The sequence below is a fragment of the Rana temporaria genome, chromosome 4 (assembly GCF_905171775.1).
Source record: "Rana temporaria chromosome 4, aRanTem1.1, whole genome shotgun sequence".
In the NCBI taxonomy this organism is placed as follows: domain Eukaryota; kingdom Metazoa; phylum Chordata; class Amphibia; order Anura; family Ranidae; genus Rana; species Rana temporaria.
This window is the reverse complement of record NC_053492.1, coordinates 310,538,723-310,551,700: the sequence shown is the minus strand read 5'-3', so window position 1 is coordinate 310,551,700 and position 12,978 is coordinate 310,538,723. Positions and strand designations below refer to the sequence as shown.

Sequence of the window (12,978 nt, the reverse complement as noted above, 5' to 3'; positions counted from 1 at the left end):
TCAGCGACCCTGACAGGTGATACGACTGCAATGGCAACAAGCTGATGAAGAAAGCAGATAAATAGGAAGCAAGAAACAGCAGGGTCAGGCAAGCCGGGTCACAACGGATAATCAGATGGTTCAGATGCAGGTAACTGAAGCGTAGTCGTGGTGCAAGCAGGTGGGTCTGGCAACGGTGGGTCCAATCAGAAGGGTAGTCAAACAAGCCGGAGTCAGGGATTAGAGAGATACGGATAGTCAACAAGCCGGGTCAAGGTTCAGTCAGTAATTCAGGATCAGGTTTCAGGATCAGGTTTCAGGATCAGGTTTCAAGTGTAAGTTCACTCCAAAACTGCAGATCAGGCAGCAATGTGTTTGAGTCCAGCAATGGCTTTTAAAGTGTGCTTTGGCGCCAAAAACGTGCACACGCACGCTCCCGCTATCGTGCACGCGCGCGCGCCCGTTGTGCACGCTCGCGCCCCCGTTGCGCACGCACAGGCGTGCGGGAAGTGCTGCGGTGTGTCAACATGGAGGAACCCTGTTGTTTCCTCAGAAACGAGGATGGATGAGGCTGGGAGGTAAGTCCCTGACAGTTCCTCACTGACTGCACCAAGATTTTCGATTAATCTTCAGTGACATGTTGTTGCACTACATGATCTTGTATTCTGTAACAAGTTTGTCAAGTCACTGAATAAAGTTTGGCACTCTGTAATTTGTCAACGACACGCAGGATATTTTTTTTTCTGGCCCCACTGATGATGAATCTGATCTGTGGACCAACAAAAATGCCTTCCTTAACCTCGGCATTAGTTATTCTTGGAAACACCGGTCTGAAATAATGAAAACCTTTACCTTTCCTTGTGCTGTACTTTCAATTTTTTTTTTTTTTTTATTAATCCAAGTTTTATGTGAAGTGGAGGCAAAAGTCTCTTTGGCGGACATTTTTCTGTCCTTTTTATTTATTTTTATGTAATGCGACTATGTCACATCACTACTTGGTTTATGCAAGCTGCATTACAAGCAGCAAAGTCATTACTTTTTAGATTTCCACCGATACAAAACATATGTAACTGTAGCAACTGGAGTATGTATTTTCTTTCATGCCACACCTGGGAGTATGCCGTCCAGCTCTGGGCTGCAGTCCTCAGGAAGGATGTTCTGGAACTGTAGAGAGTCCAGAGAAGGGCAACAAAGCTAATAAAGGGTCTGGAGGACCTTGGTGATGAGAAAAGATTCCGAACATTGAACTTATTCTCTCTGGAGAGGAGACACTGGTGACCCCACAATAGGAATAAAACTTTTCCGCTAAAGGGAAATTAAGGCACAGGGGAAACGAAAGGCACACAGCCATTCACTAATATTAGAAGAGAAGCAGTTTAATGTGGAATTTTCTTCCACCAGGAGTGGTTTCAGCTAGGAGCATAGAGAATTTCAAAAACCGATTAGCTAGGCACCCAACGACCTTAACATACAGGGATATTGTTATATCCTCCGAGCTGTGAGAGACAAGACTTTCTTGAACAACTGATGTTTATTTCAGTAATAACTGTACACTCCGACATGCATCTCAGGATAGGTATATCTTATTATACGTAGCCTTACATGTGCAGTAAGATGGCTACCATGCCCTTTGACCCTTGTCATCACTCCTGGGTGGAGCAAGCCTTAAAGTGACAGTACATTCAGGTACAACAGATCTATAATGCAATACTGACATAAAAACACACACACAGACACACACACAGACTTTATGGTCTTTTTTCAACTTCAAACTATGTATGTATGTACAGTGCATAGTCAACAAGTATTGCAAAAAACAGAAGATCTCTATAAAATGGCATATGATTAAATTACAGGTTATTTTTGAGATTAGTAGCCAAGAAAAAGATACAACAAAATGTATTGAAGAAGCAAAGTGGTGGGCTCTCAAGTCTATCGTGGCAATCTTGGTCCACCCACCTAATGTATGTGTCCTGAGGCTATTTCTGGCCACCTGTGCCCCATTAGGGGCTATACAGCAAGGGGAGAGCATATCCCTTGTAGGGCTCTTAGATCCTCTACCCCAATTAGGAGTTTTAGGTGTCCGGACTTTCATCATAAGGTATGTATTTGTACATTCTGGCCAGTATCTATAGATATTGGCAAGCTTGTGAGCATAGTTTGAGGTTTGGCCGTATTGTGATTACAGGACTGTGGACACAGTTTGAGGATTCACCACTGGACCTTACTGCATTGTAGTTTTTACAGCCCTCCCCATAATCATAGATTGTGTGGGAGAAGGCCCAATCAATGAAAGACTAAAGTATCTGTTTTCTTACATCAGGTATTCATTATAAGGACTATGTGGGTGTTCCTGTTTTATTTACAGTCTTTAAGTGCAATGTACTTTGGCTAGCTTGTTTGAATTACTGTCAGATACACACATACACTATATATATATATATATATATATATATATTACACACACACACACACATTATATATATATATATATATATATATATATATATATATATATATATATATATATATATATATATATATATATATATATATATATATATATATATATATATACACACACACACACACACACACACACATACATACATACATATACATACACATACACATATACACACACACACACTGGAGCAGGCCTCAAAATTTCAAGTCCTGAGCTACTAGCCAGGCCTTAAGAGTTACTCGCCACCTGTTGCCCCACCCAACCCCTACCTTGCCCCGCCCCTAAACACGCCCTTTTAAATGATCTCATGAAATAACAACACTATTAAATGTTTTATTCAGAAGTTACAAAAATAAACAACAACCAGTACGCCTCCACCTCCAAACGCCTTCCCCAGTACGCCTCCACGTCCAACGCAGTACACCTCTACCTTTAACGCCTCCTCCTAGCACACCTCTATACCTATAATACCTCCTTTCAGTATGTCTCTGCCTCCAATGCCCCCCCCAGCAAACCTGTGCTTTTAATGACCCCGCAGCACACCTTGTCTTCCCACCTCCCCTCACCAGTGTACCAATGCCTCCAATTCTGCCCCATTCTATCATACCTATGCCTCCGAATTCGGCACCCCTCCCCCCATTCTATCATACCTATGCCTCATATTCCAGGCAGAAATGGAGGCATAGATATGATAGAATGGGGGAGGGGGGGCAGAAATGGAGGCATAGGTATGATAGAATGGGGGGCAGAAATGGAGGCATATCTATAATGGATTGGGGGGGGATGATTCAGACCCAAGCCTCCAATTAACCCCCCCCCCCCCCAATCCAGCAGATAAGTTCTCTCAATCCCAGCAAACTTCTTGTTCAATGCCTCCAGAACATCAGAACAGACTGTCACATTCTCACATACCATTGTCCTGCAGCCACGGGGTTCAGGCATCGGTGCACTCCTTGGATGTGTGGGAGGTGGAGAGGGGTGGTCCCAGACGGCTGGTATAGTTGTTGCACTAGGGTTGGTGTCACCTGGTGCAGTAAAACATGGTGTCACCCCCCCCCCCCCCATCTAGGCTGCCTAGCACCATGCAGGCAGTGCACAGTCACGGGGCGCACTCCAAACCAGCCCCTGTAAATGATAGTATAGGGCGGTATAGTGGCAGATTGGTGTGGTATATGGCAGGTTAGAGTGGTACAGGGCAGGTTAAGGTGGTATGGGGCAGGTTAAGGTGGTATGGGGCAGGTTAAGGTGGTATGGGGCAGGTTTGGGTCAAGGCCGGATCCAGAGTCTAGTCTCGGGAGGGGCACTGCCAGAAAATAAGGTGTTGCTTACAGAACTCAATTAGGTGTCCGGTGTGTCCGCTGCAATGTTGCAGTACCGCTAAAAAATCAATGATCGCCGCCATTACTAGTAAAAAATATTTAAATATAAATGCCATAAATCTATTCCATAGTTTGTAGACGATTGTCAGGGACTGCAGACATGGTACAAGAGATGGTCAGAGACTGCAGACGTGGTACAAGAGATGGTCAGAGACTGCAGACGTGGTACAAGAGATGGTCAGGGACTGCAGACGTGGTACAAGAGATGGTCAGAGACTGCAGACGTGGTACAAGAGATGGTCAGAGACTGCAGACGTGGTACAAGAGATGGTCAGAGAATGCAGACATGATACAAGGGATGGTCAGAGACTGTAGACATGGTACAAGAGATGGTCAGAGAATGCAGACATGATACAAGGGATGGTCAGAGAATGCAGACATGATACAAGAGATGGTCAGAGACTGCAGACATGGTACAAGGGATGGTCAGAGAATGCAGACATGATACAAGGGATGGTCAGAGAATGCAGACATGATACAAGAGACTGCAGACATGGTACAAGAGATGGTCAGAGACTGCAGACATGGTACAAGGGATGGTCATGGTACAAGAGATGGTCAGAGACTGAAGACATGGTACAAGAGATCAATGCAGCCTCATCAGTGCCCATCATTGCAGCCTCACTGTACATATGAATGCAGCCCCACTGTATGTATGAACGCAGCCCCACTTTTGTATATAAATGCAGCCCCACTTTTGTATATAAATGCAGCCCCACTTTTGTATATAAATGCAGCCCCACTTTTGTATATAAATGCAGCCCCACTTTGTATATAAATGCAGCCCCACTTTTGTATATAAATGCAGCCCCACTTTTGTATATAAATGCAGCCCCACTTTTGTATATAAATGCAGCCCCACTTTTGTATATAAATGCAGCCCCACTTTTGTATATAAATGCAGCCCCACTTTTGTATATAAATGCAGCCCCACTTTTGTATATAAATGCAGCCCCACTTTTGTATATAAATGCAGCCCCACTTTTGTATATAAATGCAGCCCCACTTTTGTATATAAATGCAGCCCCACTTTGTATATAAATGCAGCCCCACTTTGTATATAAATGCAGCCCCACTTTGTATATAAATGCAGCCCCACTTTGTATATAAATGCAGCCCCACTTTGTATATAAATGCAGCCCCACTTTTTTATATGAATGAAGCCCCACTGTGCATGCCTCGATCACACACAGCAGGTATCTCCTCTCCCGACGTGTGTCATGGAACAAACAGGAGCTGTAGGTATGTCTTCGGCAGGGCAGTGTGCTCTAGCAAGGTCCCCCCCCTAGACGGGCTTGTGTGATAGACAAAACACTGATTCAATCAGTGTTCCATCTACTATCACACAAGCAGATCTAGCACAGGCAGCACAGCCAAACACAGACCCAGCTCTCACACACAGCGAGAGATGCCCGGTGTCATACACGCAGGAGAGAGGGGGAGCACTGCAGTCAGCTACAGCTCAAAGCAGCCTCAGGACAGGCAGCCTACCGGGCGGCTGGGCCAGTCCGGCTCTGGTGATGAGAGAGAGTGAGAGACTCGGCAGCGGCAGCTGCAGGCACCACAAATCAGTTTTTAAAAAAAAAATGGATATATATATTTTTTTTTTTACAAGTCAATGTGACATGATTGTCTCGGGGGGGGGGGCAATTGCCCTGTTGCCCCCCCCTGGATGCGCCGTTGGTTTGGGTGTTATAGGGCAAGTCAGGGTGGCATAGGGCAGGTTGGGGTGGTATAGGGCAAGTTAGGGTGGTACAGGAAAATGAGGGTGGGAAAGGGCAGGTTGGGGTGGTATAAGACAGGTTGGGGTGGAATGGGGCAAGATGGGGTGGTATACAGCAGACTGGGGTGGCACAGGGCAGGCTGCGGTGGTATAAAGCAGGCTGGGGTGGTATAAAGCAGGCTGGGGTGGTATAAAGCAGGCTGGGGTGGTATAAAGCAGGCTGGGGTGGCACGGGGCAGGCTGGGGTGGCATACGGCAGGCTGGGGTGGCATACGGCAGGCTGGGGTGGTATGGGGCAGGCTGAGGTGGTATGGGGCAGGCTGAGGTGGTATGGGGCAGGCTGGGTGACACAGGACAGGCTGGGGTGGTATAAAGCAGACTGGGGTGGCACAGGGAAGGCTGGGGTGTTACACAGCAGGCAGGGGTGGCACAGGGAAGGCTGGGGTGGTGGTACACAGCAGGCTGGTCTGATAGTGGGGAGGGGGCAGCTGGACACAGCTATATTACACTATATTTACCACCTTGCACCCCCCCCCCCTTTCGTTATCAGACTAGCACAGCACAGGATGCCAGACACTGTTTGAGAGTCCTCCCACACCAGCTCTCAGACGGCCTGCCAGTACCATGGCAACCCCCCCACCTAACACACACCTAACCTTGGGCTCAGGCCAGCGGTGGACACCAGGAAACCCCCTCGCAAGCTGAGTGTCACCCTTTACTAGTTCACTTCCCTCCTGCCTGTACTGTACTCACACCTGTTCCGGGAGTCTGGAGAGGAGAAGAGGACAGCGTCGCAGCATGCAGCGGCGGCGCCGCCCGGGCGGAGATAGATAGTGACATCCTCATGTCTGCAGTATGAGATGTGACACCCCCCGCACCCCCCTAGCAACACCTTTGAGGGCGGTCCCAATCGGAGGTGAAGAGGGGCGGTCCCAAGCGGCATTAAAAAATTTCTATTCACAAATCTGCTGCTAGCCTGTGTGGGACGGAGGTAGGTGGAGAGGGGAGGCGCTGACTTGTACACTTCCTTGCAAAGCTCAGCTTTTCTGCTAGCCTGTACAGTGCGGGGGATGTGTGGGAGGTGGAGAGGGGCGGTCCTAAGCGGCAATGTGTGGAGGGTGAATATTGAACTGGCTGCACTGCGAGTGTGTGAGCTTGCCAAATGCGAGCAGGAGAGTGCAAATTTTGAGGCCTGCACTGGAGGATCCGACAGGATGCTGTGAACAAAGCTCTCTCCTTGCAACTGGCAAGTTTTGGAAGTCTGGCCATTTGTTTTATTCAGGTAGAATGATTCTCATGGTTGTCTTGATTTTTCATTTACAGTATTTAGTTATAGTTTCCGGGGCTTTGGATTAGCCTCCCTCTGCTTTTTGGCCCTCATCTCACAGTCTCTCACCCCCCCCCCCATTTCCCTTACCATGGCATGAACTGGGGGGCCATTGGTGCAGCATAAACATATAGCACAGTGAGAAGCAGCCCCCCCCCCCCACAGTTGCGGAATGCCAGCCAACCACATACCGGAAGCAGTGCGGTCTCTTTATGGGGGTGCTAGACTAATTCACCTCTCAGCCCAGTTTGCCCCATAAGACTGGCACTACACCAACAGTGTAGCACAAGCCGGCAGAGACTCATTTTGTGCTGCCCCCCTTCAGAGTGCTGGCCTGGGCCTCGTTGGCCTAGGCCAGGATACAGCATTGGGTTGCGGCCTTGTCCATTCTTATTCAAAAACCTCCAGCCTTGGTATTCCTCGGCAGGACCTTTACTGAAAGTGTTTCTTGGATTTGGCTCCCCTTGCAGCACCCTGAGCTTGGAAGGACCTCAATCTGGTTCTCTTTGCCGTGCAGAAACCACCTTTTGAACCCATCAGGGAAATCACCTTAGATGAGCTCTCCTATAAAGTATCCTTCTTGGTTGCCATCATGTCTGTGAGACTTGTCTGAGTTAGCTCCTCTTTCTTCAGAGAAGCCATTCCTCATTCTTCACAAAGCCAGGGGATTTCTTAGCCGAAGACCATCTTATCTTCTGAAGTTGGCAACAGTTTTCCATCTCAATGAAGACATAGTCCTGTCATCTTTGTGCACCAAAGGAAAATGCACTTCCCTGCCCTGTGCAGTCAGAGCCATCAGAGTCTACCTCCAAGTTAAAGCTTCAACCAGGAAAATAGTCCCCATTTGTCCTATCCTCAAGACCTTGCAAGGGACATCCTGCTTCGAAGTCCACTATTGCTAGACAGCTCTTTGCCAGAGCTTACATTCTAAAAAAGGACAAAAACTTCTCCTGTGCTCTTACGCCCTCACTCAGCCTGGTCTATGTGGGTATTCCAGTACCAAGCCTCCGTTGCCCAGCTTTGTAATGCCGTCACATTATCCTCTGTTCATAGCTTTTCAAAGTTCTAACATTCCATTCCATTGTTCCTCAATAGCTTGCCAGCATCCAATCATCTAAAGCTACAACCAGAGTCAAACACTTAGTTAAGTACTATACTGTACAATTAGAGACATTTTGACTCACCTGAAAAAAACACTATCTTGGGAGTACAGTACAGGTCACAGATCATCCTCCCTTCTATTTCTGGGTTATTCTGCATTGCTTTTTTTTTTTTTTTTTACAAAACTGGACTTCTGTAGTGGGTCAGAGGTATAGGGGGGTGCCCAGGGAACATGTCCTCAAAAACATTATCAGTGTCCAATCACTTTAAAAGGGGATGTAAACCCTCACATATACCCAGTGACGTGAACAGCTTCAGATGATACAGAGATGAAACAAATCTCCCTACATACGTTTTACATGTATAGCTGCGGTCTTCAGCTTTATATACTGTTTAAAACGTGCACGTCCTGTTAGAATTTTATTTTTCTGTTGCAGCAGGGGAGGGGAATCTTGCCATACACTGTGAGACAGCTGATTGGAGGAAAGGCACCCCCCCCCCTTCCACATAGGCAGAGACTTGCAGAGCTGTGCATTGACCAGCTGTCTGCTGATTTATAGCACCCACCCTGACAAAAATTTCAGGCTGGTTTTATCATGCTTCAGAGAACTTTTCAGAAGTTATCAGGCTAATAACAGAAGAATGGAGCAGGAGAAAGCCACGAGACTTAAGGCTTTGGAAAGAGATAAGAAAACACTGCAGATATATGTGCCCAGCTCAAATTTCATGAATCGAGTTTACATCGAGTTATTAGCCTATATGACCCATGGTCTATGAATACTCAGCCCGTGTCTTGTACTGTTCTCCAACATGTGGAAATTACAGGCAAGTCAAATTTCTCACTCTGCTCCTGATGCAGCCTTCGACATTAGAGTGAGCTCTGGCAAGTAGTAACTGTCCAGAACTGATGAATGCTGAAATAATCTCTAATCTTTGTCAATCTCATTTCCAGAAAAACAAAAAGGCCACCACCTGCATCTTAAGGGTATTGGGCAACAAACCCTTTTTTAAACGCCTTCCTGGAGCTAATCCTGGACTGTAGGAATTGAATATAAATGTATTCCAATACATTTTTGCCAGAAATAAATACATCTTCCAGACTTTAGTGTAAAGTTTCCTGGTATTTAATTTATAGCCAAGAAGGAAGGTGTTGAGAGGTAATGAGGGAAAAGGGATTCGAACATCCTGTTTTCACGAGAACCCTCCTTTCAGTCTCCAGGCCATCAGGTGGAAGTACCAAGAACTCAGATAAACAATCGGTCCCTGGAATAATAAAATCGGTAGAATCCAGTGTGAACCGAGTACCAGAGACTTTGGAACTTAGACAATGCTCCTTTTTGGACCCATGGGGCTAACAAAATTACTTCTGCTTGGTCCTGGATGATCTTCCTGATCACTAGGGGTAATAAAGATAATGGGGGGAAAGCATACCCCAACCTGAACCCTCCTTAAGGCATAATAAATCTACCATGTAGATTCATGGCATCCTTTGTTGGTCTGTACTATAGACTATCTGTACTAGTCTAGTAAAAAAAAAACTTCACATTCCAATTTCAGATGGGGGGGGGGGGGGCATGCCACATATCACTGCACAGGAAAAGGCATGACCTCCGTCTGTAGGCTAAAGATTGATCCCTCCTATGAAATAATTACATATTTCATAATCCTGGGAATTTACAGTCTAGTGCTATTACCGGTGAAAACTAAATGGCAATTAGATTAGGTGCAGGTGAAAGCAATTAACAGAGCTTACCATGCATTAAGAAATTAGTTTTTTTTTTCACAAAACATTTATGATGCACACATAGAAATGGCAAGTCATGGCAAGTCATACGTATGCCCCGAAAAAATAAATTGCTTGTCCCTCTTTTGAAAATAGGGACAGAGTAGGTGCATACCTGGACGGACATAAGGGAATCAATTATCCATAACACTGCAAACTGCAGCTACCACATGTGAATCAACCAATACAAGAGTAAATAAAACAAAAACGAGAACCGAAAAGTGTACAACCCAAGCACATCGGTTTAATGAAACATATCCTCACACATGGACATCATAAAAACCCTTATGCAAAATGGCAGATTCTAATCCTGCTATACAAATCAGAAAGCTTAACTTTACAACCTCCAAATTCTTAATAGGCTAGACTACCTTAAAAATACAAGTCGAAAAGCCTTGCCAGCAGCCTAGTAACCTAAAGCAATAAATCACAAGGTATTTGGTATGGGCTTATCTTAGGAAGTGTAGCTCTGAAAGCAGAGGTGGACCCAACCTAGCCTGCCAGGGAGGCTTCATTGCTTCCTGATAGCTCTTGACCTTGCTCCATAGAGGGGCGATTAATTAGGAAGCTTTGTGCCTGAGCCCTTTGTACAGCTGTATGCCCTTCACTCCTGTAGCCTGTAGTATTCCCTGGTCCAACGCTTCCCTGATTTCAGTTTGTTTGGCAATCAGAACACAGAATAGAACAGAGTCAAGGTGTGGATGTGTTTTTAGTTGGGCAGACAGAAGTGCAAATCACGCATACCAGAAAAAAGTATGTCATCATCTGGTGCCAGAACAGAGCCAGTGCCATCTTGGTCCTCCTCAATGCTATACTGAAAAATGGAGTAAAAAACCCACAGGGGGACCAATGACCACCATTGCTACTACTGCATCAAAAGGAACAGGTAAAAAAAAATGTAAAAAAAAAGCTGCTGGAGTTGCCTGCATCAGTCAAGCAACAAAGTCCTGCAGATGTCTTCAGGAAAAAAAACCTCAGTCAAGTAACCTGATCTGGAACACAGGCATACCAGGACCTAGTCACCTGAGAAGGACCCGACAACCACAATTATCAGAGCCAGGGGAAAAAAAACACGACAAGGTGTACTCCTGGATGGTCAGAAACCCAAACCAATTGAGGGTGAGAGGGAGGAAGAGGATTTTTAATTTCTTTCTGGTTTATGTTTACTGTTGAAGGCAGAACCAAATCATATCTCAAGCAGCTGTCCTGAAAGATGATTCGGGTAAATCGTATTCTTGCGATTACAATAGATACAAGATGAAGGAACTCCTGAGGCAGGGTACATTCCCTTGCTGGCCATCATTCAACCTGGAAGACCGAGGACTGTTGACAAAAATAAATTACTATTGGTGACACAGCACCAAGAAGTAGGTGGGTATTTTTGTTTTAAAAGCCCCTTGGGCAAATAATAATAAAAATAAATAAAAAAAAAGGTTGGTCTTTAATGTACACTCAAATTTTCTATTTTGTTTATCCAAAAGTTATGAGGAGGAGCTAAATTTGTTTCCGAAAACCGCACATTTCCTTTTTGGTGGCTGCGCTTGGGCCTTGTCTGGAGTCTTGGTCTGCAAAAAAAATAAAAAAAATGACCCACAGTGTAATTTAAGCCAATCACTCCGTAACACCTTGTGCAGGAGGGAGGAAAATGTGTCCCCTACACCAAGTCCCACTGGTTAGTGGGAGAAAACACACACACAGAATCTGCAAGAAGGTAAAACCACCCCAGGCTTACCTGCGAGGTGCTGGTCCCGGGGCCTGCATCTGCTGCCTGTGCAGGTACTGCAGAGGAATCCATCCTGCCCCTCTCGTGGTCTGCAGCCTCTGCTGCGTTTTTCACTCTTTTTGAACACCAGCACCAGCGTCCCTTATCGCGCCGTATGGAGGCTGGAACCAGCACCCGCTGATGACATCATATGCTCTGGAAGTGACCCTGCCGGGAACTTCCTGTGGGCCAGCTTGGAGCGCAGTAGCTCCGCCCCTCAAGCACCACGGCTTCCTCTTTCCCCTGCACATACCAGCCATGACGTCAGCGGGGAAAGCACGCCACCATGCAGCCTCTGCGACTCGCACTAAGGGGCCAATCTCTAGGCACTGAGGATAGGCAGCAGCCACAACTAACCTCTTCGGTGGAGATGCCGCTCTGGCAGAGGAGAAGGAAAGCAATCTCCCTAAAAGCAACAAGAGCATTTGCTCATGAGACCTAGGGGACTAGGTTCCAGAAACATGTTACACACACCCCCCCCCCCATCCGGAGGAAACACCAATACCGACATGGGCCTGGAGGACTGCCCCTTTTATCCGTTGGGGGTTAACGTGTTTCCTGTCCAGATAGGAGGAGCCCTAGGTCTCATGGCCTGTCCTGGAAGACGCTCCGAGAAATATCAATTCTCTATAGTAAATGCCAGTCATATGAATTGTATCAAATCTTAACACTTCTAGATATTATTTAAATCTTACTTGTGTTCTCTTGATGGATACACCAACTTTAGTAGCTGTAAGACAAGAGCAGCAGCGATCACTCCCACAATAAAAACTTCTATAAAGTTAATTAAGACAGGATATAGCGCGTTCCAGATAAGACAGAGGTTTTCTCTCAGATCATCTGCAAATTGGCACATCACCTAGAAGATATCAGACAAAAGCAGTTTTACACACATCTTTTATAAAATGAATATATCTTAATATAGTAGTGTCAGGACTATTGGGGTTAAAAAAATAATTAATTCCCTTTCTTGTGAAAATAAATTAATTAATTCCTAAGGCCTATCGTATATTTTTCATATATATTTTATGAACTCAGAAGCCATATTACATAGTTACATAGTAGGGGAGGTTGACAAGTCCAACCGATGTGTGTGATTATATGTCAGTATTACCTTGTATATCCCTGTATGTTGTAGTCGCTCAGGTGCTTATCTAATAGTTTCTTGAAACCATCGATGCCCCCTGCCAAGACCACCGCCTGTGGAAGGGAATTCCACATAGTTGTCGCTCTAAAGCCCCATACACACGGTCACACTTTTTGCCAACCAACTTCAAAATATGCAAGTTTTCTAATTTGTCTGACCGTGTGTACGCTCCATCGGACCAACTTTTTCGGGTTTCATCCAACAAAAAGTTGGGTCTGCAAACGGACCAACTTTTCGGCAACAAAAGTCTGATGGTGCCTTGTCTGACTGTGTGTACAGCAATCCAACCAACTTTTGGACAAAGTGCAAA

The 12,978-nt window shown here is 45.7% G+C and overlaps 1 protein-coding gene across 2 annotated transcripts in view; it reads right to left on the bottom strand.

The window, feature by feature from the left end:
* Positions 1-12,978, bottom strand: part of GINM1 (glycoprotein integral membrane 1) — a 71,616-nt gene that overhangs the window by 10,644 nt on the left and 47,994 nt on the right. For both annotated transcript variants that reach the window (XM_040350596.1, XM_040350595.1), the window contains exon 7: positions 12,217-12,380. In XM_040350596.1, coding sequence (XP_040206530.1) covers positions 12,217-12,380 — 164 coding nt within the window. The remainder of the gene's footprint in view (positions 1-12,216; positions 12,381-12,978) is intronic.